This window comes from Ovis canadensis, chromosome 24 (assembly GCF_042477335.2).
Source record: "Ovis canadensis isolate MfBH-ARS-UI-01 breed Bighorn chromosome 24, ARS-UI_OviCan_v2, whole genome shotgun sequence".
Taxonomy (NCBI): Eukaryota; Metazoa; Chordata; class Mammalia; order Artiodactyla; family Bovidae; genus Ovis; species Ovis canadensis.
This window is the reverse complement of record NC_091268.1, coordinates 35,172,121-35,195,399: the sequence shown is the minus strand read 5'-3', so window position 1 is coordinate 35,195,399 and position 23,279 is coordinate 35,172,121. Positions and strand designations below refer to the sequence as shown.

At 47.1% G+C, this 23,279-nt stretch overlaps 1 protein-coding gene across 9 annotated transcripts in view; it reads right to left on the bottom strand.

Moving 5' to 3' along the window:
• EEF2K (eukaryotic elongation factor 2 kinase) overlaps nucleotides 1-23,279 on the bottom strand; it is a 68,387-nt gene that overhangs the window by 19,041 nt on the left and 26,067 nt on the right. For 5 of the 9 annotated variants that reach the window (XM_069570321.1, XM_069570322.1, XM_069570329.1 and 2 more), the window contains 9 exons: nucleotides 15,786-15,886; nucleotides 12,880-12,940; nucleotides 11,953-11,990; nucleotides 11,459-11,630; nucleotides 7,069-7,218; nucleotides 6,711-6,843; nucleotides 6,358-6,485; nucleotides 5,463-5,664; nucleotides 3,430-3,497 (listed from right to left, as the gene is read on the bottom strand). In XM_069570321.1, the coding sequence (XP_069426422.1) occupies nucleotides 3,430-3,497; nucleotides 5,463-5,664; nucleotides 6,358-6,485; nucleotides 6,711-6,843; nucleotides 7,069-7,218; nucleotides 11,459-11,630; nucleotides 11,953-11,990; nucleotides 12,880-12,940; nucleotides 15,786-15,886 (1,053 nt within the window). The remainder of the gene's footprint in view (nucleotides 1-3,429; nucleotides 3,498-5,462; nucleotides 5,665-6,357; nucleotides 6,486-6,710; nucleotides 6,844-7,068; nucleotides 7,219-11,458; nucleotides 11,631-11,952; nucleotides 11,991-12,879; nucleotides 12,941-15,785; nucleotides 15,887-23,279) is intronic. The other 4 variants (XM_069570325.1, XM_069570327.1, XM_069570326.1 and 1 more) reach the window with 1 other exon arrangement.

The window sequence follows — 23,279 nt, the reverse complement described above, 5'->3', positions numbered from 1 at the left end:
AGCTATGAAATTAAAAGACGCTTACTCCTTGGAAGGAAAGTTGTGACCAACCTAGATAGCATATTCAAAAGCAGAGACATTACTTTGCCAACAAAGGTCCGTCTTGTCAAGGCTATGGTTTTTCCAGTGGTCATGTATGGATGTGAGAATTGGACTATAAAGAAAGCTGAGCGCTGAAGAATTGATGCTTTTGAACTGTGGTGTTGGAGAAGACTCTTGAGAGTCCCTTGGACTCCAAGGAGATCCAACCAGTCCATCCTAAAGGAGATCAGTCCTGGGTGTTCATTGGAAGGACTGATGTTGAAGCTGAAACTCCAATACTTTGGCCACCTGATGTGAAGAGCTGACTCATCTGAAAAGACCCTGATGCTGGGAAAGATTGAGGGCAGAAGGAGAAGCGGGTGACAGAGGATGAGATGGTTGGATGGCATTACCGACTCAATGGACATGGGTTCGGGTGGACTCCGGGAGCTGGTGGACAGGGAGGCCTGGCGTGCTGCGGTTCATGGGTTCGTAAAGAGTCGGAGACGACTGAGCAACTGAACTGAAAGCCCTCTGCCCAAACTGCACAGGTCAGTTCGGCATATTTTTTATTCTTCTAGATCTGAATTCTGTTGTAAAAAGGAATCTGGTATAATTCAGAATTTCTAAAACCTCAGTCATTTGTCTATCACTGTTGAGTCGTGGTCATATCTGCACGTCACCCGCATCACTGTTCAGCTAAAACTTTTATTTTTTTTCCTTCTTTATTCCACTTAGAGACATTTCAAATACACCTATAAGAATAGACAATTCTAAAATGAACTCCTGTGCCCCTGTTGCTAAGTTCCAACAGCTCTTAACACTAGGCCTTAGTTACTTTAGATCTCTTATTTCTAAAAGGAATTGAAACTTTTCTGTTAAAATGTAGACTTCTTATGAGTCTCCTCCTGACTCCGTTCTCTTCTTCCTTGAAATAATAAAACTCCTCTCATGAATTCATACTTCTCTTTTATCATTTTTCCTTAAATAAACCATTTTATTTTACTTAATATATTTTTAAAAGCAGCTTGGTATCACTACCATGAATGTGAAACTTGGATCAGTCTCCTAGACAGATGGGAGCCGTGGGACACACAATGGAATCCTTGGCCTCTGGTCTGGCCAGGAATCTGCTCTACCCCAAGGAGCTGTGTTACCCTAAAAAGGCCTCTGCTCTGGTTTCCAAGCACACCCAAGGCTTCCCACTGCCCTCCCCCAGGCCTTGCTCTCTGTGAGTCAAATAGCTATTCTATTTTTTTTTTTTAACTATTTCAATTTTTAAAATTGAGATGTAACTTACAGCCAGCTAAACTGAAGTGTTCAGTGTGCTGAATGAAAGGCTATTTTTGAAATCAGATCACAGGCTATACTCAAAAGCTGCAGGCAGCCCCTTCCTCGCACCTACTCTCTGCAAGACCTTGGGCTATGTGTCCCATCCTTGGTAACCACCCCTAAGCCAGGCAACAGAGTGCCTTACTCAAACCCCAGCTCTGCACTTGCCAGCTCTGGGATCCTGGGCAAGGCAGCCAACCTCTCCAAAACACAGTGTTCTCATCTGAGAAATGGTGGAGATTAACATGAGGGACAGCAGTACGCAGAGGGTTCAAGGCCAGATGGCCTGGGTTTGAATGCTGGCTCCATCGCTAACTGACCAGGAGCAAGGAGCTTACCTTTCTGTGCCCCTGTTTCCCCATCACTAAATCAGGGATAATGAGAGCACTGCCCAAGCAGAGCTGGTGACAAGCAAGTGGCTGAGGCAACAGGTGGGAGGGAGTCTTTTCACCTTGCTAATCTTCTGAACCTTTTCCTTTTCAACCTACTCTGAATTTCTAAAATTCATCCTGATTCTAGAAAGAAAAGTGCAAGTCGCTCAGTCGTGTCTGATTCTTTGCAACCCCATGGAATTCAGCCCCTGGAATTCTCCAGGCCAGAATACTGGAATGGGTAGCTGGTCCCTTCTCCAGGGGATCTTCCCAACCCAGCGATCAAATCCGGGTCTTCCACATTGCAGGTGGATTCTTTATCAGCTGAGCCCCAAGGGAAGCCCTAATCCTAATTCTAATTCTATAGTAAAACATAAAAGCTATTCTGAGAAAAGTAGAAACTATTATCTACCTCACAAGTTGTGTGAGAATTAAATGATAATTATCTACCAGACTCTTAAAACTGTTTGCCTATAGTGACAATTCCATATGTGCAGCTCTTCCTACTTTCTTCTGTCACTCACAAACTCTGCAAAGCAGTCAGGGGTGAAGCTGAGCCTTCGGAGCTGAGAGAGCAGCTTAAGGTGCTATTGGCCTGTGCAAGTGCGACATTTCGGCAAAGTCTGTTTTAAAAATTCTGATGAACTTCTTTTTTCACATAACTTCTTTTTTTCTTATGTCACATAACAACAGGCATATGTGAATCTACTCTTTCAGCTGTAAATTCTATGAACTCCAAATGCAGAATAATTATTTCTGATGAAAATAAAGGGTTTTGACTGAGATATGCTGCTGCTGCTGCTGCTAAGTTGCTTCAGTCGTGTCTGACTCCCATAGATGGCAGCCCACCTGGCTCCCCCGTCTCCGGGATTCTCCAGGCAAGAATACTGGAGTGGGTTGCCATTTCCTTCTCCAATGCAGGAAAGGGAAAAGTGAAAGTGAAGTCGCTCAGTCGTGTTTGACTCTTAGCGACCCCATGGACTGCAGCCCACCAGGCTCCTCCGTTCATGGGATTTCCAGGCAAGAGTACTGGAGTGGGTGCCACTGCCTTCTCCGTGAGATATGCTAGTAACTGTAAATTATTCACTGGATTTCAAAGACTTTAAAAAAAAAACACCACTTTTATTTCTTTATTTTGGCCCATCATGCAACACATTGGGTCTTAGTTTCCCAACCAGGGATGGAACCCGTGTCCCCTACGGTAGCGGTGTGGAGTCTTAACTAACCACTGGACTGCCAGGGAAGCCCCTCTAATGAATTTTTAATTTGACACTATAACATATGTTCCTCTGAATGCAAATATGTCATCTACAGTGTCTTACAGCTGAATCATGAAGAGGCTGTAGGAAACCTGTTCTGCTCATCTGACCTGGGAGCGTCACGGCTGCCCATGCTGTGCATTGCACACTGGACACCCAACATAGCTCCTTTTCCCCCAAGACACACACACATGGCAAATCAAACCCAGGCCCGAGCCCAGCATGTACCAGAAGGTCTCACTGGGGCTGATTTGGATTCTCTGCTCTAACCACCTCCGGAAACTGAAATGGACCCTGCTCTTCCCAGAGGCTTCTGCCTGTGCCCTCCTGCCAGTGCCCCCAAGCAGACCTGGGCTGCCTACCTCTGAATCTGCCGACTCACCCTCAGTTCCCAGAGGAGGGCGTCCACTCCTACCCACCCCTGCTCCCCCAGCCCCTCCACTCACCCGGTGGTTGTCCAGAGGGTCCTGGTCTCGAGGTGCCATGTTATCGAGGTCGCTGAACACAGGCCAATCTGGGCAGGGAGAAGACAGAGCAAGGCAGCAGTTGCACGGCTGCAACAGTTCACAAAGTCCATCTAAGCCATCTACAGCTGCCACCAAACCTTTCTTAGTTTAAATTTATATTTATTTTTGGGGCCACACCACATGGCTTGCAAGATCTTAGTTCCCGGCCCATAGATGAAGCCCAGGCCCTCGGCAGCGAAAGCACAGAACCCTACAGAAAGCACCATTGAAAGCACCACTGGACCCCTAGGGAGTTTCCAAGCCTTTTTTATTTGACATTTATAAAGTACAAAAACGGGAGAAGAATGTTGTTGGCACTTGAGAGGCCACAGTTCTCTGAGAATTTACCCAGACTCTCTACTTGCCAGCTGCCTGTACTTGTCCTGAGCAAGTAGCTTAGCTGCTGCGCTGCCTTGGGGTTTCCATAAGGCAAATAGTGATACAATTGTGTAACGCACTGATCAGCATCATGTGCTTGCCCTATGGTCAGCTGTCAATGAGGTGCAGTTGTGAATGGAAAAAGAAGCATTTGTCCATTTGGGGTACAAATGGGAGAAGCCTTAGATGGTTTAAAACCCAACAGTTTCCTGGCAGATTCCAGTCTTTTATCTCCTGTCCCAAAGTCCCACTAACCAAATCTGGCTTGTCTGCTGTTTTTATGCTTTTTTTAAATAATCTTTTTTTTAAAAATGTATTTGTTTATGTTTGGCTGTGCTGGGTCTGTGGCCGTATGTGGGCTCTTTCTCTAGTTGCTACAAGTGGGGGCTACTCCCTGGCTGTGGAGGGAGGGCTTCTCCCTGCAGTGGTTTCTCTCGCTGTGGAGCATGACCTGTAGGGCAATCGGGCTTCAGTAGCTGTGGCCTGTGGGGCTCAGCAGTGGTGGCTAGCAGGCCCTCAGAACACAGGCTCAGTAGGTGTGGTGCACAGGCTCAGCTGCCCCGGGGCATGTGGGATCTTCCTGGACAGGGATCACACTGGCTTCCCTGGCATTGCAAGGTGGGCTCTCAACCACGGGACCACCCGGGAAGCCCTCTTAGATAGTTTTTAAGAAAGTTTTTCATATTTTTAAATGGTTGAAAAAAATCAAACCTACTTGGTAACGTGAAAATTACATGAAATTTAAAATTCAGCAACCATACAGTTTTTTGGAACACAGCCACACTGATTTGTTTTAAATATTGTCAATGGTCGTGTTTATGTTGCCCACATAGAATAAAATATTTACTCTCTGGCCTTTTAAGAAGGAGTCTGTCAACTCCTGCTCCAGACTATTCCCAAGGCCTTTTGTTGGTGATATACGGGCTTCTTTAAAAGTTCGTCCTCTCCTGCTCCCCTGGGGCTTCTTTCAGCTGAATAACTGACCAGAGTCCTGCCAGTTCTTCGGCTCAGAACCATGGAGTCAGCCTTGCCTCTCCTCTTTCCTGCTGCTCCCACATCCATATCATAAGTGAAGTCTGTCCATAATATGAGTAAACTCTGTCACTTCAGCTTCAGAAATTATGATTGCTGTTTTTCTCCTGCGACCTAATCACATGATACTAATTGGTTTCTGAACCCTGAACAACCTTCAGATTCCTGCAAAAGCCCTCTTTGGCTGTGACAGACTTTAAGATACTAGTCTTTATTTGCTAATATTTTATTTAGAATTTTTGCCTTGTATATTTGTAAGTGAGGTTGGGATAAAAGTTTTCTTTTCTGGTGTTTTGTCAAGTTTTGGTGTAAAACTTTTTGCGAATTTCAATCACTCTGAAAAATGTTACCTTGTTTTCTACAATACAGGTGGTTTTTATGGCATTTGGATGGCTGTGTCTTGAAAGTTTATTAAAAGAACTTATCTATAAAGCCATCTGGGCCATCAGTCTCTTTGGTTGGCATGTCTGATTTTCTAACAGAGGTGGAAGCCAGTTTAGCCCTGTTCTACCTGGTGCTTGCCTCCTCCAATCACAATGACCAGGGGCCAAACCATCACTTACGGAGGTGGTCCAGTTTCTGGCTCTGTGGCGTGGCTGAAGACGGCGAGGAAGGGAGAGAGTCAAAGGTCACGTCGCTCATGTTGTCATCGCCGGAGTTCTCTGAGAGACGAAGGAGCAGTGGGGGCCGGCTCCCTGAGAGGGTCCTCACCCGGGGGCTCCCGCACTTTTCCTCTGTTCCCCTTAAGATGGTCTTGGCTGACTGCTGGAAAATTAACAGGGACATGCACATCACATAGGCACCTTTTGGGAACAAGGGGTTCTTCCTGTTGCCTGTTGGTCCCTCAAAACCTGAGGCCCTTTCAGCCATAGAGACCTTAGGGACTGGCAGAAAATCTAAAAATAATCAGTGGGGCATTAATCTGAAGGCCTCTAAGAAGGGGCATCTGGGAACAGGAGCTCAGAGGGCTAGCACTCCCAAAGCGATGGCCACAGTTCATGGCCCTGAGCTGGGGGATGTCCTGCAGAATCCCAAGCTGGTCTTTGCCAACATGGTCTTATATCTGGTCCATATACTGGGGGTGGTAATGGGGGTACAACAGGGACACAGAGAGGTGCTCAGTGAGCCAAGTTCAAGTCTCATTTGTCAACACATCAGACAAACCACATACCACACACCCCACTCACTATCTGTACACACCTGGTCCCCTCACTGTAGGCAAAAATGGGCCTAAATCAAGCAGACCCCAATTCCTCTATTAGTGGGAATACTCAGGAGGGCTGTGTACACTGGTTCAAAAGGGGTGAGGGACACAGATGGGACTAAGATTCTTCCAGCCACAATACTCTTCAATTAAGCACCACAGGGCCTGGGCCACCAGCGCACAGGAGGCACACTTTTCTGGTCCTGCAGCAGAAGGGCCCTGCCAGTCCACACATGCTCTTACCGGGTACCTACCAGCAGCTTGGTGTTCTGATTCACTGCATCCCTCTCTCTTGGGGACAGGTCAAAGGGAGCGAGGCCCATGCTCTTGCAAATCCGGTTGCAGGCATGCGAGTGGAAGAAGAGGGCCATCCCGCGGACACCTGAAGACACAGTGGGGAATCTGGAGCATTGTTCTGCTTTGGGATGGGGGCAGGGCAGCGCTAAGCACCCTAAATATGGCAAGGGCCAGACATCCCAGGCTCCCATCTCCACAGTCTAGGGCAGGCCCATATACCACCTTGGCCTGCTTGCCCAGGTGAACAAAAAGCCTGGAAATTTTGCAGGGAAGCGTGGTCTCTGGGGCCACGCTGGCTTTCCCAGCCTACCTAGATTTCCATCTCCAAAGTCAGTCCCCCTCTCAGTGTGGATCTGTGGGTCGGTGTAGAGGTCACCCACACCCTGGATGTCCACCACAATCAGCTGGTGGCCGGAACGCTCAAACGTGAAGTGGCTGAAGGCCTGTGGGGCGAGAAGGAAAAGGTGACTGCAGAGACCAGGCTGTGGGCTGCGTGGACACCGGCAGGCACTGCTCTGACGGGCTGCGTACCCCAGCTCTGCCCACGTTGGGGGCCTTTCTCTGTAGGGAGGAGTGTACAGAGGCAAGGACAAAAAAGGAAGCCCTATTGTAATCTGGAGGGGCCCAAGGTCTGCTGAGATGGGACACGGGGCTCTGCAGGGGCCTACCTGCGGCGTCAGGCGCACGTTGTCATCACGGACGAAGCCTGAGTTGGAGTTGTACTTGATGTACTTGCCCTCGATGTAGTGTTCCAGGTGGAACAGCGGCCGGCCCGGTCTCTCCTTCAGCTCTATGACGCACATCTGCATGATGTCCACCTGGCGGGAGGGCGGGAGGAGTCAGGGGAAGGGCAGGGCCCACCGGGCACCCTCCTCTCATAAGAGGCTGGAGCAGAAAGGCTGAAACTGCTGATTGTCCCCAGAATCCATTCCCCTTTTTCTTTAGAATGAAAACCCCTGCTATGGCATGAATGGATCCCTCCAAATTTCATCTGTTGAAATCTCAAGGCTCACAGGTGATGGTATTAAGGAGGTGGGGCCTTTGGGGGGTGATAGGGTCAGGAGAGAAAAGGTCTTGTGAATGGGATTAGTGCCCTGAAAAAAGAGACCTCAGAGAGCTCCCTCACTCCATGCAGACTGTGACAGCAAGAAGGTGCCAGCATGATGCTGTAAACCCACTCTCCTGTATTTTGTTACAGCAGCCCAAATGGACTAAGACAATCTGAGTTGTAACACGACGCACAGCCAGCCAGCAGCGATGGCATGGCTTGGCTTCCCTTGCAGCTATATGCGGCCATGTGACTAAGCCCAGCCAATAGGAAGCGAGTAGCAGGGATGATGCAACTCCAGCCTGCCCTCTCCTTCTCTGGCCTTCCTGAGGCTGTAAGGTGGACATCTGCCAGTGAGCCAGAACTGACCATGCAGTCCAGGGCAACTCCTGGCAGATGGCAAACAACAACACAGAAGGAACCAGGCCTCTGGATGACAAGGAGGTGAAGCAGCAGCCCACCCTGAGCCCCATCTAAGTGAGGCTACTCGATGAGATGGAAGGAAAGCATTATGAGTTAGCACACAGATGTGAGTCTGCCTGCTAAGCAACTTAGCCTGCACCTTGTGCTAATACAGAGAACTTGGGCAAGTTATTTCCCCAGTTTGTGCCTCAGTTTCCTCACCAGTGGAATGGGTATAAGGATGAAATCTGTTGGTACAGGAAACAGTCTGCCAATGTTTGCTGATGTCATTATCATCAGCAGACACAATTCTAGAGTGATACATACCAAACCATAACAACGGTTCTTTCCCTATAAAGGGGAATCACTGGGAACTCAGACATTCTCTGCTAAATTTTGCACCAAGAGTATGTTTAATTTTGTACTCAGAAGAAACTGTGTAAGTACTGTGTATGTTTGTAACGTAGGATAGGGAAGAGCTGGGCCTCTAACTTTGACCTGTTACACAAGGTCACACACATGGTACCTTGTCCCCATCGAAGCCACCCACAACAGGAGCCACATCTGGGTTTCCCAAGGAAATGACCACCCGGGAAACTATTTGGCTGAGTCAAGGAAGACAACAGCTGCAGAGGCCAAAGGGGTCCAGAGCTGGGAGCTGAGAAGCTCCCCAAACGTGGCCTCAGTTCTGAGAACCAGCCAGAGGGGAAGGAGCAGCTGGTTCCCAGCGGATTCCTGTCCCCAAAACTGGCTCTATCCCTACAAGGAAGCATGCTGCAGGGCCACTGGCTTGGCCAGGAGGCAACTGGGAGAGGGTCAGTGGCAGAGACACATCCTCAAGGTGACGGCCAGTTCCTCCTCAAACAACCACATTCCTCTCCCTTCATCACTTCAACCACCTTATTATTCACTGAGCACCTAGGCACTGGGATAGAGCAAATAAGACAGATAAAATCCTTGTCCTCAGGGGAGAGAGGCAACTGAAGTATACATGAATAAATACATGAATAAGACTCTTTCAGATACTGCCAACTGCTCTGAAAAAAAGAAACCAAAACAAACAAATGACATGTCAGAGGGTGCAGCAGTGGAAGGGTTACTTCATGTTCATTTAGGATGGTCTAGCACAGCCTTATAGCTCAGTCGGTAAAGAATCTGCCTGTAATGCAGGAGACCCAGGTTCGAATCTTAAGTCGGGAAGATACCCTGGAGAAGGAAACAGCAATCCACTCCAGTATTCTTACCTGGAAAATTCCATGGACAGAGGAGCCTGGTGGGCTACAGTCCATGGGGTCGCAAGAGTTGGACATGACTTAGCAACTAAACCACCACCACCAGCAGAGCCTAGCTGAGGAAGTGACATGAGCTGAAACCTGAAATGTAAGGACTGAAGGGATCCAATGATGCAGCCTTGGGGCACAGCCAGTTCAAAGGTCCTGAGGCACAAACAAGCTTAGGGAAGAAGGGAAAAGGGGCCAGGCCTGAGTGCATGGAGTCACAGCCCCTGAGGGTGGGAATGTGGCTTTCTGTGTTCACACCAAGTATGCTTAATTAAGGGCTCTGCAAACACTAGGCACTCAATAAATTCTGCTGGTTGCCTGGAAATACGGCTCTCCTGAGGCACTCAGAAGATGGTACCTTATATCTAGCAGGTGCACCAACAGTAGGGGAGCTGAGCTGTGAATTTAGGCAGAGCAAAGGCCTAGCTCTATTTTCTAGCTATTTCCTCAAATGCATGCAGGCAACAGGAAATTCTGCTTGGCCTCAGGTCACTAATACCCTGGGGGCTCAAGTGAAGAAGCCAAGAGCGGGGGCTTGGAAAGTCTGAGCTTTCCAGGAATAAGCCCTGGCTCCATCCCTGCCTGTTTGGGCAAGAAACTTTACCCCTTTGTGCCCTAGGTTCCCCAGGGACAGATAAGGAATCCATTCCCCATGCCCTCTCCTGCTTCTTCTTAGGAGACACCAATCTCAGCCCACCTAATCTAAGAGGAAAGGAACCATAACCCTGGCTCTAAGGGTGGGTAAAAGGCTCAGGCCTGCCCAATCTGCATATTCCCGCCTCCTGGCCATCATGATTGGCTCAGTGATAGGCATCTAACCTAATCAAGCCAATGAAATCCAGTTCTGAGACTTTCATAGAAACTTATGGGAAAACGTGTCATTCCATCAAGGTTGCTAAGAAATAGAAAGGGAGCCTGCAGCTACTGGGGTCAACATGTCACTGCAAGTTGAAAAGTTGCCTAAGTGATGCCAACACAGAAGAACATTGAGGCTAGAGCTGGAGGAAGACTCCCAACAACCTCAATTTGGTCCTGGATCCAGCTGTGTCTGTATGTATGCATGCTAAGTCACTTCAGTTCAGTTTAGTTGCTCAGTCGTGTCCAACTATTTGCAAACCCATGAACTACAGCACTCCAGGCCTCCCTGTCCATCACTAACTCCCGGAGTCCACCCAAACCCATGTCCACTGAGTCAGTGATGCCATCCAACCATCTTATCCTCTGTCGTCCCATTCTCCTCCTGCCCTCAATCTTTCCCAGCATTAGGGTCTTTTCAAATGAATCGCTCTTCGCATCAGGTGGCCAAAGTATTGGAGTTTCAGCTTCAACATCAGTCCTTCCAATGAACATCCAGGACTGATCTCCTTTAGGATGTACTGGTTGGATCTCCTTGCAGTTCAAGGGACTCTCAAGAGTCTTCTCCAACATCACAGTTCAAAAGCATCAATTCCTTGGTGCTCAGCCTTCTCTATGGTCCAACTGTCACATCCGTACATGACTACTGGAAAAACCATAGCCTTGACTAGATGGACCTTTGTTGACAAAGTAATGTCTCTGCTTTTTAATATGCTATCTAGGTTGGTCATAACTTTCCTTCCAAGGAATAAGTCACTTCAGTCATATCCCGTTCTTTGCAACCCCATGGACTGTAGCCCACCAGGCTCCTCTGTCCATGGGATTCTCCAGGCAAGAGTACTAGAGTGGGATGCCATGTCCTCCTCCAGGGGATCTTCCCAAACCAGGGATTGAAGCTGGGTCTCTTATGTCTCCCGAATTGGGAGGAAGGTTCTTTACAACTAGTGCTACCTGGGAAGCCCCAGCTGTGCCTGCAGTCAGCCCTGTTTCTCAATTATAGGAAGCAACCCATTCCCCTTTTGGATTAAGCCTGTTTGAATGGATTTCTGTCATTTGCAAACAAAAATCCTGACGAATAGACCCCATGTGTAAATGAAATAAAAATATTCCAACTTCCACCAACCTCAGAGCTCTGGGTTTTTTTAATTTTTTTTTTCTCCCATTTTTTGGCCATACTGTGCAAGCATCCAGGATCTTAGTTCCCCAACCAGGGTTTGAACCCACGGCCATTGCAGTGGAAGCATGGTGTTTTAACCACTGGACCACCAGGGAAGTTCCAGAGTTCTGTTTTTAAGAATAAATAACTTTTGGCATACAGAGCACTTGACCTGTCAGGCTCCATAAACAATGGGTTTTATTACCTGCTGCTAAGACAGAAAAGAAGGGGGCCCGCTGAGCAGCACCTCCATCGCCCTCAGCTCCAGATCTGGGCTGTGCTGGTGTGGGAATGTGGAAGGCAGGGGCGCCACACACCTGCTTGGGGGGCTTGTGCCGATTATACTCCTCTCCCCAGAGCTTGGCCTCCATCTGTAGACGCACGTCCTCGAAGTACACATCCCTGTCCACGGACTCGATGTAGCGCTTTGCCACGTAGTTGGAGGCCCCCTTCCACTGCTGGGTGTGCAGGAAGTTGGAGAGCTTCTTCCTGAGGGGAGAGGCATCAGGGAGCCTGCCTGATGGGGCTCCCTGGGACCCCAGTCCTAGTCCTCAGGATGGGGAGACCCTGCCTGATCTGGCTGACAGAGTCAGGAATAAAATGCAGGAGGTGGGAGGGGCTTCCCCACCCCACAGCATCCTTCAGAGATCTGGGAAGGGGGGCTCAAGGGACAGACTCCCTGTTCTGCCCACACCCATCCCTACAGCCTGGCCCAATGTGTGGTCCAAGAAGAGAATGTCACAGAGCCCCTGCTCTCAGGAGCCTGAGGGCACCTGGGCAGGGCCCCCCAGAGGCAGGCTGAGTCACTTACGTCCTGAAGCACTCCCTCATTGCTCCCCGGCCGAAGGGCTGAAAGACATGACGCAGATATGTACAAACCTCATGGACAAAACGGTGAGCTATACATGCACTGTATGTGTATGGAGCTGCATTTATATGGAGTACAAAAATAGGGAAACCAACCTCAGGTAACAGAATTCAGAGCAGTGCTTACCCTTGGGAATAAAGGAGAAGTAACTGGGGCCGACAAGGTCTTCTAGGGGGTGCCAGTGATTTTCAGTGTCTTGATATGGGTACTGGTTACACGTGTGTTCACTTGGTGAAATTCAACAAGCCATACACTTTTCTGAGTGTGCAACACACTACAAATGCTTCACAAATCAACCCTGCTGCTTCCTATGCAGGAACTTCTCTATTTTCTAGTTGATTCTTTTTTTTCACAACCTACTGAGTTCATCTTGTTAGATGAACAGTATTAAGTGGTGACTTGCAATTTTTGAAAACTGATATACACGTTCACAGTTCATTGATTTTCAACAAAAGTGTCATGAAGAATCTTTTAACATAAATGATCAATATATGAAATGTCCAGAATAGGTAAATAAACAGAGACAGAGGTTAAATTAGTGGTTGCCCAGGGCTGGGGAAGATGAGGGAATTGGAGCCTGATTGCGAATGGGTATGTATGAGGTTTCTTCTAGAGATGGTGAAAATGTTCTGGGACTGATCGGGGTGATGGTTGCACAACTCTTGACTATACTAAAAACCACTGAGCTGTGCACTTTAAATAGGTATGTGACATAGTGTGTGAATTATATTGAATAAGGCTGTTATAAAAGATAAAATAAATACACAACAGAGAGTTCCCTAAAGCTGAAAAAAAAAAGGATGTGGAGGAGAGGGAGTGGGCACTGCAGCTGGTCAGCCTGGACCGCACTGGGCTCAAGGCTCTGCTCACCTGAGATGCCATCTTGATTAGGACTTCATCCTCTACCCACTCGCCGGTGACAGCGTTGTACCTGCAGAGACCAGAACACAGCCCAGGGCACAGTGTCCATCACCTGATCCTGTCACTCACTGGCTAAAAGCAGACTTTTCTGGGCTTCCTGCTGCTCTCAGGATCAAGTCCACTCTCTACCTACAGGCCCAGCTGACCTCCTGGGTTCAGTCTGTGGACACGCTCCCTCCTTCCCTTTCCTCAAAGGCAGCTAGCTGTTCCTTCACCATGTCCCGCCCCCCCCCCCGCCGACCCCCATGCTACTGCTGGGCTGTGGGTAGGCTATGGCTCCCCCACTGGACTATAACTCCACAAAGACAAGCCATGTCTGTGCTGTGTACTGTAGGGCCTGGTACTGGGCTTGCTTAATAAATGCATGCTGGATGAACAACTGAATAAATAAATTTCTTTATTATAACTGGTCTAGATAATGAATGATGTGTCCCAGGAAGGAAGGCGGCAGCACCCTTGGTCTTGCCACTGTGAGGCCCAGCCCAGGTTGCTGGGCCAGTCTCCTAAAGCCTGTCCCGGTGCAGACAGCAGTGGTGGAGGGTCCTACCTCTGAGTCCAGCCAGGAAAGGGGCTGCTGGCTATACACCCAAGACAGAGAGGCACGGAGAGGGTTCCAGAACATTTCCATCTCTCTCTTTCCCAGGGATCCTCTTTCCCAGAGCAAATCTGCCGCTAGGCCTGGCTGGGCCTTAACAGGTTTGTCTGGTAGAAAGCTCTTCAGTTCAGTAAATCCCCAAAATCTAAAACCTCCCCAGGGCTGAGGTGTTCTCAGCTCTAGCAGATGCCTCCCTCGTCCACCCTTGGTGGAGACAGACTCCAGAACCTCCCAGCTCCTGAGAACAGCCTCCTCAGAGCCTGAAACCTCAACCAGGAGAAACAAGCAGAGGCTTGGCAGGTAAGCTGCCCCAGGCCTGGGGGGTGGGGTAGGGGAGGAAGGCTTGTCAGAGCCGCATACCTGCTGGCAACAAGCTCATGGCAAGTATTGTCTTCAATAAATAATGGCCATCATTATTATTAATTTTATTACCATGTAGGTGCCAAGGTAAAGGAAAGTCTTCCCTCACTTCCAAGTAGACTGAAAGCTGAGAGGCACCCAGAAGGTGGAGGAGGGTGGAGACATGCAACATGGGAAGGATCTTAGCTGTCCTTCATAACCACTGACCTCATAGAGGACAGAGGTGCTCTAAGTTCACTGAGCGTTCACCGTATGCTGAGTGCTTACACGGAACTCCTCAAGAACCACCACTCAGCCCAGTGAGAGCCATACAAATACTGTGTTCACTTTCCAGATGGAAGAACTGAGGTTCAGAAAGGTGAAATAACCTTCCTGAGAGCCAAGATTCAAACCCATATCAGTTTCAATTTGACCTTTACACTTAACCAGTCTGGGGACAACTCACATGAATAGGAAATCTGTCCCAGTAAAGGGCCAGCTTGCAGCATATCTCTCTAAAGACCAGGAGTGGAGGAGGAAGCCTCCAATCTAGAAATCTCTGGTCATTCTGGGCATCAATGTCTGACCTCCCTCTGCTGGTAGTCAGAGCAGTTGAAATCATCAAGTTTAGTTAGGATATCAACACAGTTTGGTGTGGCCCCTGGTCCCTGTTCCTGGGGAGCTTTGGGATACACAGAACTAGCCCAGCATGTGAGTCCTGTTTCCCAAGGGCCTCCCTGTTGGCCTGGTGTCCTCAGCCTGGAAGCCACTGGTCACCAACCAGCCACCACACTGCCCTTATAGGCAGGAAGAAACAGAGTTCCCATCCTGGCCTTCTGGGGCACCCACAATACCCAGCTGCTGGAACAGCCCCCAGGGCCTGCTAGGTCACCCTCCAAAATGGGGAAGGGGTGCACGCCAGGCTCTGAGCCATCTCCTCACAAGGTGTGAGCAGGAACATGTTGCAGAAAGGTGGAGAGGACTCCACCGTTTCTGCCTGCCCAGCATCCACTCTTCTTTCTTCTGGTAACAGCAGCCCAGTTTTCCTTTGGGGAACCACCATCCACCATTCTCAGAACATATGGACTGGGTGGAGCTGATTCCCCAGCACTTTCTGGTGTGTGGTATGTGACCTAGACTTGGCTAATCAAAGCAAAGCTCCTGGCACAATGACTGGTTTAGTGTTATAACCAAAGCCAGGCCAATGAGATTCAAATGTTAAAAACTGAGTAAGATTCTTTTCCATTTGGTGAGATGAAACATGGGGCTCCCGGGGCCATCAGTGCCATTAATGCAAGAGAGTCTATCTGGTGTCAAAGCCAAAAGCATCCTTGGAGCACCTGGAATAAGCTATACCTGAAGTCCACATAGATAAGTCAACCATTCCTCTTTGCTTAAGCCACTGTGAACTGGGTTTCTGTCACTTGCATTTGGGCTATTTGTTACTGCAGCGTAGCTCACCCTAGCCTGTTGAATACTGTCTTATAGGAACACTGTGAGGATTAAATAAGATAATGCACAGTGCTTGTCTGTGTATGTGTGTTAGTCGCTCAGTTATGGCCCGACTCTGCAACCCCATGGACTGTAGGCCACCAGGCTCCTCTGTCCACGGTATTTTCCAGGCAAGAATACCAGAGTTGGTTGCCATTTCCTCCTTCAGAGGATCTTCCCAACCCAGGGACTAAACTCAGATCTGCTGCATTGCAAGTGGGTTCTTTACCATCTGAGCCTCCAGGGAAGCCCTGCATGGTGCCTAAACATGTGTAAATGCTCAAATATTGACCAATATTATTATTATATTCCCTTTTACTTGATCTCCAGGGGTACTTAAGCCTCACTGATTACAAGCAGAAAAAGGTCCCAACCCCTAAAGACCCCTAGAGAACTGGGGTCATACAGCACCTGCAGACAAGGAGCTGACCTGTGGCGCGTGGCGCATTCCGTGGCAACGTCTTCCAGGTGGAACTCAGCCCAGGGGTCAGGCATGTGCTTGGCTTTCTCGATTGCATGCTTCCAAGCTTCCTGCAGAAGCACACGGGAGTGTTAGGCTTCTGGGGCAGTGCAGGCCAATTCCTCCCACCACGCGATTTCCAAAGTGTCTCCAGCCTCTTGGGAGGCAGACAGTATTACTCAGTCAGAATTATAATCACCTATTATCCTTGTAGGAACACAGTTCCCAAAAGACCTCACAGGGGCATAGCCTTCCCATGGCCAAAAGTGACCTGCCTCAACTATAAAACTGAAGAAGAAAACGTAATACCCATAAAAAAACACATACTGCTTTGCTTGTTACCAAAGAGTTGGGAATGAAAATATTATTCCCTATCCCTTTGTTCAGATTGGAAGACATTTTAACAGCTGATTACCAGGAGTCTGACCAGGATGTGGGAAAATGAGTTCTCAGATACCGTCAGGGGGTATAAACCTCTTCTAAAGGTGGCCTGGCAATGTACTAAAATGGGAAAAAAATGTATTCCTTCATTTTTTTAATTAATTAATTTCTGTTTTTGGCTGTGCTGGGTCTTTGTTGCTGCAAGCAGGGGCTACTCTCTAGTTGTGGTGCGTGGGTTTCTCATTGCAGTGAGTTTTCTTGTTATAGAGCACATGCTCAGTACTTCTGGGGCTCAGGCTTAGTTGCCCTGCAGCATGTGGGATCATCCCGGACCAGGGATCGAACCCCTGTCCCCTGCATTGGCACACAGATGCTTAACCACTGGGCCACCAGGAGAAGTCCCTATATTCCTTTATTTTGATCCAGCAACCCTATATCTAGGAATGTACCACATAGGAAAACAAACATAGGGACTTCTCTGGTGGCCCAGTGGTTAAGAATCGATCTGCCTTCCAACGCAAGAGACTGGTTGGGGAACTAAGATTCTACACGCCACAGGGCAACTAAGCCTGCACATCACAACTAGAGAAAGCCTACGCACCACAAGGAAGAGTGCATATGCTGCGACAAAGACCCAGAGAATACAAAAATCAGAAAGAAATACAAACACAAGTGTGCACACTTGTGTACGAGGGGTATTGTGATTGCACCAAACTGAATTCAACCCAAATGTCTGTCTGTGGAGACTGGTTAATACACTTCGACTATGTTCATTTAAAATGTTAAATAGCCCTGTGGTGAGAATTCTGGACTCTTACCTGGTCCAATGTCACTTTTTTAAAAATCATAAATACACTCTATAAATCATAAATACAGCCCATTTTACCACCCCCAAGGAAATTTATAGACAATATAAGCTTCTCAATCTCAAGAGTGTATCAAACTATGCAAAATATACATTGCCTTTTACATTAACAAAAGGGTAAATTCTCAGTTAACACTGAACAGATTCCCAGGAGACGTCCCAAGGTCCTGGGGTGCAGGACCACTTCTTGTGCAGATCTGCTCTGCGGTTCCAGGGTTTAGCATCCCTGCCCTCCACCCATCCGGTGCCTCAGTGCCCGCCACTGTTGCACTGCCCAAAAACACGTGCCCCCAAATGTTCAAACCCTGTTGAGAACAGGGCCTCTTGAGCACTAACTGGGAAAGATGACCAAGGCACATGATGGAGAGAACACACTGAGTATCAAGAGCATCACAGTATGGCTCTACCTTTTTTTGTTTTAAAAAGCTCATTTTATTGCTTTTATAATCCCAAGGCAGAATCCTTTCCTTTCCCCTCCAAACAAATACTCTGACACTCAAACTGATAGTTATCCCCTCTCCATCTTTCCCTAGAGCTTGAACTTCTGCCTGACAGCCTCTACAGAATCCATGAGCAAAACTCCCTTCCACGCCACAGGTCTGAGCCACAGGAAGGGGCTGGATACTGTCTGGGCCAGGCAGATTCTAGACCTCCTCTTCCCACAACAGCCTCCCTCAGCCTCCTGGGCCAGCTCTTAGGAGCTCTTCCATGGATTTGGGTTCAAACAGGACAGCTCCCCAGCCATGGCCCTGCCCAAGTTCCACCCCTGGGAGTTGCTCAGAGGACGGGAGGTAGAGGGGCTGAGCTCATCAAGAAACTCATACAGAGGGACTTTCCTGGGGGTCCAGTGGCTAAGAACCCGCCTTGCAATGCAGGGGACATGGTTCAATCCCTGGTAGGGGAACTAAGACCCAACATGCCTCAGAGCAACTAAGCACGTAAGCCCTAACAAAGATCCCACGTTAAGATCCAACACAGCCAAATAAATAAATATTAAAAAAAAAAAGAAACTCGCACACATACAAGTACATACACACACATAGCCCAGGGCCCCCTTACTGTGGCTTTCTAATCTCTGCAAAGCCTAAAAACTTGGAAGCTAATATTTCACACTTAATGAAAACTCTTGGGAAATACAGAAGACAAAATTCAAATTTGCCACAGGCCATCCACTCAGAGCAACTGTTAACATCATCAATGCTTTGGAAATTAGTTCTTTTCCAGATCCCTTATGTGCATTTTAAAATAAAATTGGAATCACACTGCAGATATAATTTACAGCCTTTCAGGAGAGTGTTCTGCATCTTCCTTTTTTCTCCACTTTACACCGGATCTTGGATCCAGTCTTACCATGTCATACGTGCAGACAGGCTGGGGTGACCTCATTCCCTTCCTTGGTTGTAGGATATAATATAATTGCATAAATGTACCTTAAGGTAGGGCTTCCCTTGTGGCTCAGCTGGTAAAGAATTCGTCTGCAATGTGGGAGACCTTAAGGTATTTCTCAGACCTCAGTTGATGGCTCAGAGAAGGCAATGGCACCCCACTCCAGTACTCTTGCCTGGAAAATGCCATGGATGGAGGAGCCTGATAGGCTGCTGTCTATGGGGTCGCTAAGAGTTGGACACGACTGAAGTGACTTAGCAGCAGCAGCAGTTGATGGCTATTTGGATTCTCTCCAACGATCTCTAGTGTAAACAGTGCTGAAGGGAACATTCACTTCTCTAAATCTCTGTGCGCTTGTGCAAGAGCTCAGTAGGACATATTTCATGGGAATGCAATTGAGAGATCACATTTAAAATTTAGAAGTTTGGAGTTCTCTTCCAGAAAGATTCTCCTAGGTTATACTCCAAGAAGCGGAGAACAAACCACTCAAATTTTTTGACACAAACATTACATCATGAATTTACAAGTTAGCTGTAACAGCTGCACAGTAATCCACTGCATGGGTTTATTATTATTGACTTAACTGTTCATTCACTTGTGGTTCTCCACAATGAGACGTTGAGCTGGTCACTTATTTTTCGCTCTTATACATAACCTTGCAGCAGACATGTTTACAAGGAAAGCAGTTTCCGGATTTCTGTAATTTAAAAATGTGCCACAGTCCCCCCTTGTATTCCAGCCACTGTGAACGGCAGGAATGGCCTTCTGATCCCCGCAGCTGCCAAGAAGCCTGCAGAGTTCTGTGTAGTCTGCAGGCTACCCTTCTGGGCACGTCAGGTGCCCTGTCCTCTGCCTGAGACATACAACTTTCCAAATGTACTTCTCTCAACCGGTGACTAAGACATGCCCTAAGCCACCTAAGACAGGCCCCTCAAACAATGAGGATTATCAACAGAAATCACGTGCTGGCTGGGTGCTGTGGCATGAACCAAAAAAAGTCAAAGAAAAAAGTATTTCAGAATTAGAGGGCATGATATGTCACAAGGTCAAAATCACCCTTTTAAAAAAAAAAAAAAAAACAAATCCAGAAAAGAGTCAAGCCAGACCTTACTGGCAACAGGTATGTTTAATGTAACTGACTTTTTTTTTAAGCACAATATAAAAGGTCCTGTACTAAGACTCAGTTCCCTGAGTTCTGGTTCCAGCCCACTGCTGACCCACTGGGGGAACTTCCATCTCCTCATTTACAAAAGACAGGGAAGAATGTTTTGACTACTAGTGGTCAACTTCTTTCCTGTCCCCACCCCGGGGACAGACATGTTCCCACTAGAAATAGTGTCTCACTGAGCCCCAAGTGATCTTTACAGGTGAACAAACTCAGCTGAGCTGAAATCACTGGTCCTGCTTAATCCCATCATGTTAGGAAAAACAGGTGGTAACTGTGGCCTGGGAAGTGAGTGCTCTCAGACACTGTGAGTGGAAGCAGGTATCGCCACCTTTGAGGGCCATCTGCTTATGCTAGATGGCTGGCCAGCAATAATGAACCTTCTTCATTGACTTCTGACCCACCCGTTCTGATCACCTAGCAGGTGTGCCCAGCTGAGCCGCCCAAAGATGGCTGGTGCTCATAATGCTATGTAACAGGCAAACACTGCGAACACCCTGCTCATCCACAGTGGGATAATCACACACACTTGGCAAAATCCTATGCAGCGTTTAAAAGACGATGGCACTGATAGGGGCAATCTCTAAAAGCTATTGTTTGAGTGGAAAAAAACAAAGTGCCGAATAAAGCAAGCAGTATGACACCCGTTTACTGGTGGAAGAAACCACTAATCAATACCATAGCTTTCTTAGACTCACAGACAGAGATCAGACTTGTGGCTGCCTAGAGGGAGGAGGCGGAGAAGGCAATGGCACCCCACTCCAGTACTCCTTCCTGGGAAATCCTATGGATGGGGGGGCCTGGTAGGCTGCAGTCCACGGGGTTGTGAAGAGTTGGATACGACTGAGCGACTTCACTTTCACTTTTCACTTTCCACTTTCATGCACTGGAGAAGGAAATGGCAACCCACTCCAGTGTTCTTGCCTGGAGAATCCCAGGGACGGGGGAGCCTGGTGGGCTGCCATCTATGGGGTCACACAGAGGTCACACATGACTGAAGGGACTTAGCAGCAGCAGCAGCAGAGGGAGGAGGGGAGGAGAAGGATGATATGGGACTTTGGGGTTGGCAGATGCAAACTATTACATTTAGAATGGGTGAACAAGGTCCTACTGTATAGCACAGGGAATTATAGCCAATCTCCCGGGATAAACCATAACAGAAAAGAATATATATAAAAAAGAATGTATACATGTGTATAACTGAGTCACTTTCCTGTACAGAACTGATTAGCACAACATTGTAAATCAACTGTATTTCAATAAAATATATATGTGTGTGTATGTGTGTATGCTGCTGCTGCTGCTGCTGCTGCTGCTAAGTCACTTCAGTCATGTCCGACTCTGTGCAACCCCATATACGGCAGCCCACCAGGCTCCCCCGTCCCTGGGATTCTCTAGCCAAGAACACTGGAGTGGGTTGCACTTCCTTCTCCAATGCATGAAAGTGAAAAGTGAAAGTGAAGTCGCTCAGTCGTATCCAACTCTTAGTGACCCCGTGGACTGCAGCCCACCAGGCTCCTCCATCCATGGGATTCTCCAGGCAACAGTACTGGAGTGGGGTGCCATTGCCTTCTCCGGTATGTGTGTGTATATATATATATATAACTATATGGGCTTCCTTCATAGCTTAGTCGGTAAAGAATCTGCCTGCAATGTAGGAGACCTGGGTTCAATTCCTGGGTCAGGAAGATGCTGTGGAGAAGAAAACGGCAACCCACTGCAGTATTCTTGCCTGGAGAATCCCATGGACAGAGGAGCCTGGCAGGCTACAGGCCATGGGGTCACAAGAGTTGGACACGACTACACCACCATCAACACCGTGTGTGTGTATATATATATATATAAAATATATATATATAATACTATCAGATTTCTAAGGATGGGTATGTCTGTAGATATAAGCAAAAATGTACATTTATATATAAATGTATTTTAAAAGGTCTGAAAATTGTACAGCACAGAGAATATGGCCAATATTTATAATGACTTTAAGTGGAGTATAATCTACAAAAATACTGACTCACACGTTGTACACCTGAAATACAATATTGTAAATAAACAATACTTGAATAAAATGTTTAAAATTTAGAAAAAATTTAAAGGTCTGAAAAATTATTTACACTAAGTTGAACAACGGTTGTCTCTGGGAATAGAACAGGAATTAGAGGTTGAACAAGGTGAATTCAGCTTCATCTACATTGTTTGCATTTTTTTACCATGAGAATGTCTTCAGGCATTGCAGGTGTAAGTCAACGTTAATAAACCAAGATCACTGGATTAGATGATCTTAAGGTCCTGACAGCTCTAACATTCTCTAGTTGCAAAGATCCTAAAACTCAGTTGAGTGGACTAATTATTCTTACATAAAACAGAGACCTAGGGGTTTTCCTAAAGAGGAAAACATAGTCCTGGAAAGAGAACAAAATGACTTTGGTTCCTCAAAGTGTGCGAGTACAAAGTAAAAATAAATAAATACAAATATAATGATAATAAAAAAAAACTTCCTGCTGTGTGGGTAATGTGTTTGTACAAGCGATGTTATCAGCTACTGCTGCTAGGTTTTTTGGTTTTGTTTTTTCAGTATTTACTGACTGGGCCAGATCTTAGTGTGGCGCTCCAGAATCTTTAAGTTGTGGCATTCTAACTCTTAGATGTGACAGCTGGGATCTAGTTCCCTGCCCAGGGATCTCACCCAGGCCCCCTGCATGGGGGGCACAGAGTCTTAGCCACTGGACCACCAGGGAAGTCCCTATTGCTGCTGGGTTGCTTGTTTTTAAAAGATGCATTTCAGTTTCTGGGCTGCGCTGGGTCTTTGCTGCTGTGCTCGGGCTTTTCTCTGGTTGTGGTGAGCAGGGGCTACTTTCAACTTGCGGATGTGCAGACTTTTCACTGCAGTGGCTTCTCTTGTTACGGCACACAGGCTCGGGAGTTGTGGCTGAGGGGCCCTATCGGGTGGGCTTGGAAGCTGCGGTTCACATGCTTAGTTGCTTCTCCACAGGTGGGATGCTCCCGGACCAGGGATTGAACTCATGTCCCTTGCATTAGTGGGCAGTTTCTTAATCACTGGAACACCAGGGAAGGCCCTTTTTAAAAAATTAATGAAAATGTTATTCTTACCCTATTTTACTCCCAGATATTACCAAAGAAAAAGGAAAATCTTTCTTCACTCACACTTATGTGTTGAAATGGCCAAAAACTGGTCAGGTTAAAACCCAAACTTTTTGGCCAATTAAATATGATTTGTTTTCTTATCATTGAGTTTTGAGAGTTTTTCTATATATTCTGAATATAAGTTCCTTTATCAGATATATGACTAGTAAATATTCTCTCTCCATCTATGGCTTGTATTCTCATTCTCTTAATAGTGTTTTTTTTTTCAAAGAGCAGAAGTTTAAAATTTTGAAGTCCAACTTACATCAATTTGTTCCTCTATAGACCTTGCTTTTTGTGTCATCCAAGAAATCTTTGCCTTACCCATATTCACATAGGTTTTTCTCTATCTTTATTTTTAAATTTTATTTTACTGAAGTATAAATGAAACTGTAAATAAGCTGACTTACAATTTGCGTTAATTTCTGCTATACAGTTAAGTGATTCAGTTATACACACATACATTCTTTTTCATATTTTTTTCCATTGTGACTTAGTACAGGATATTGAATAGAGT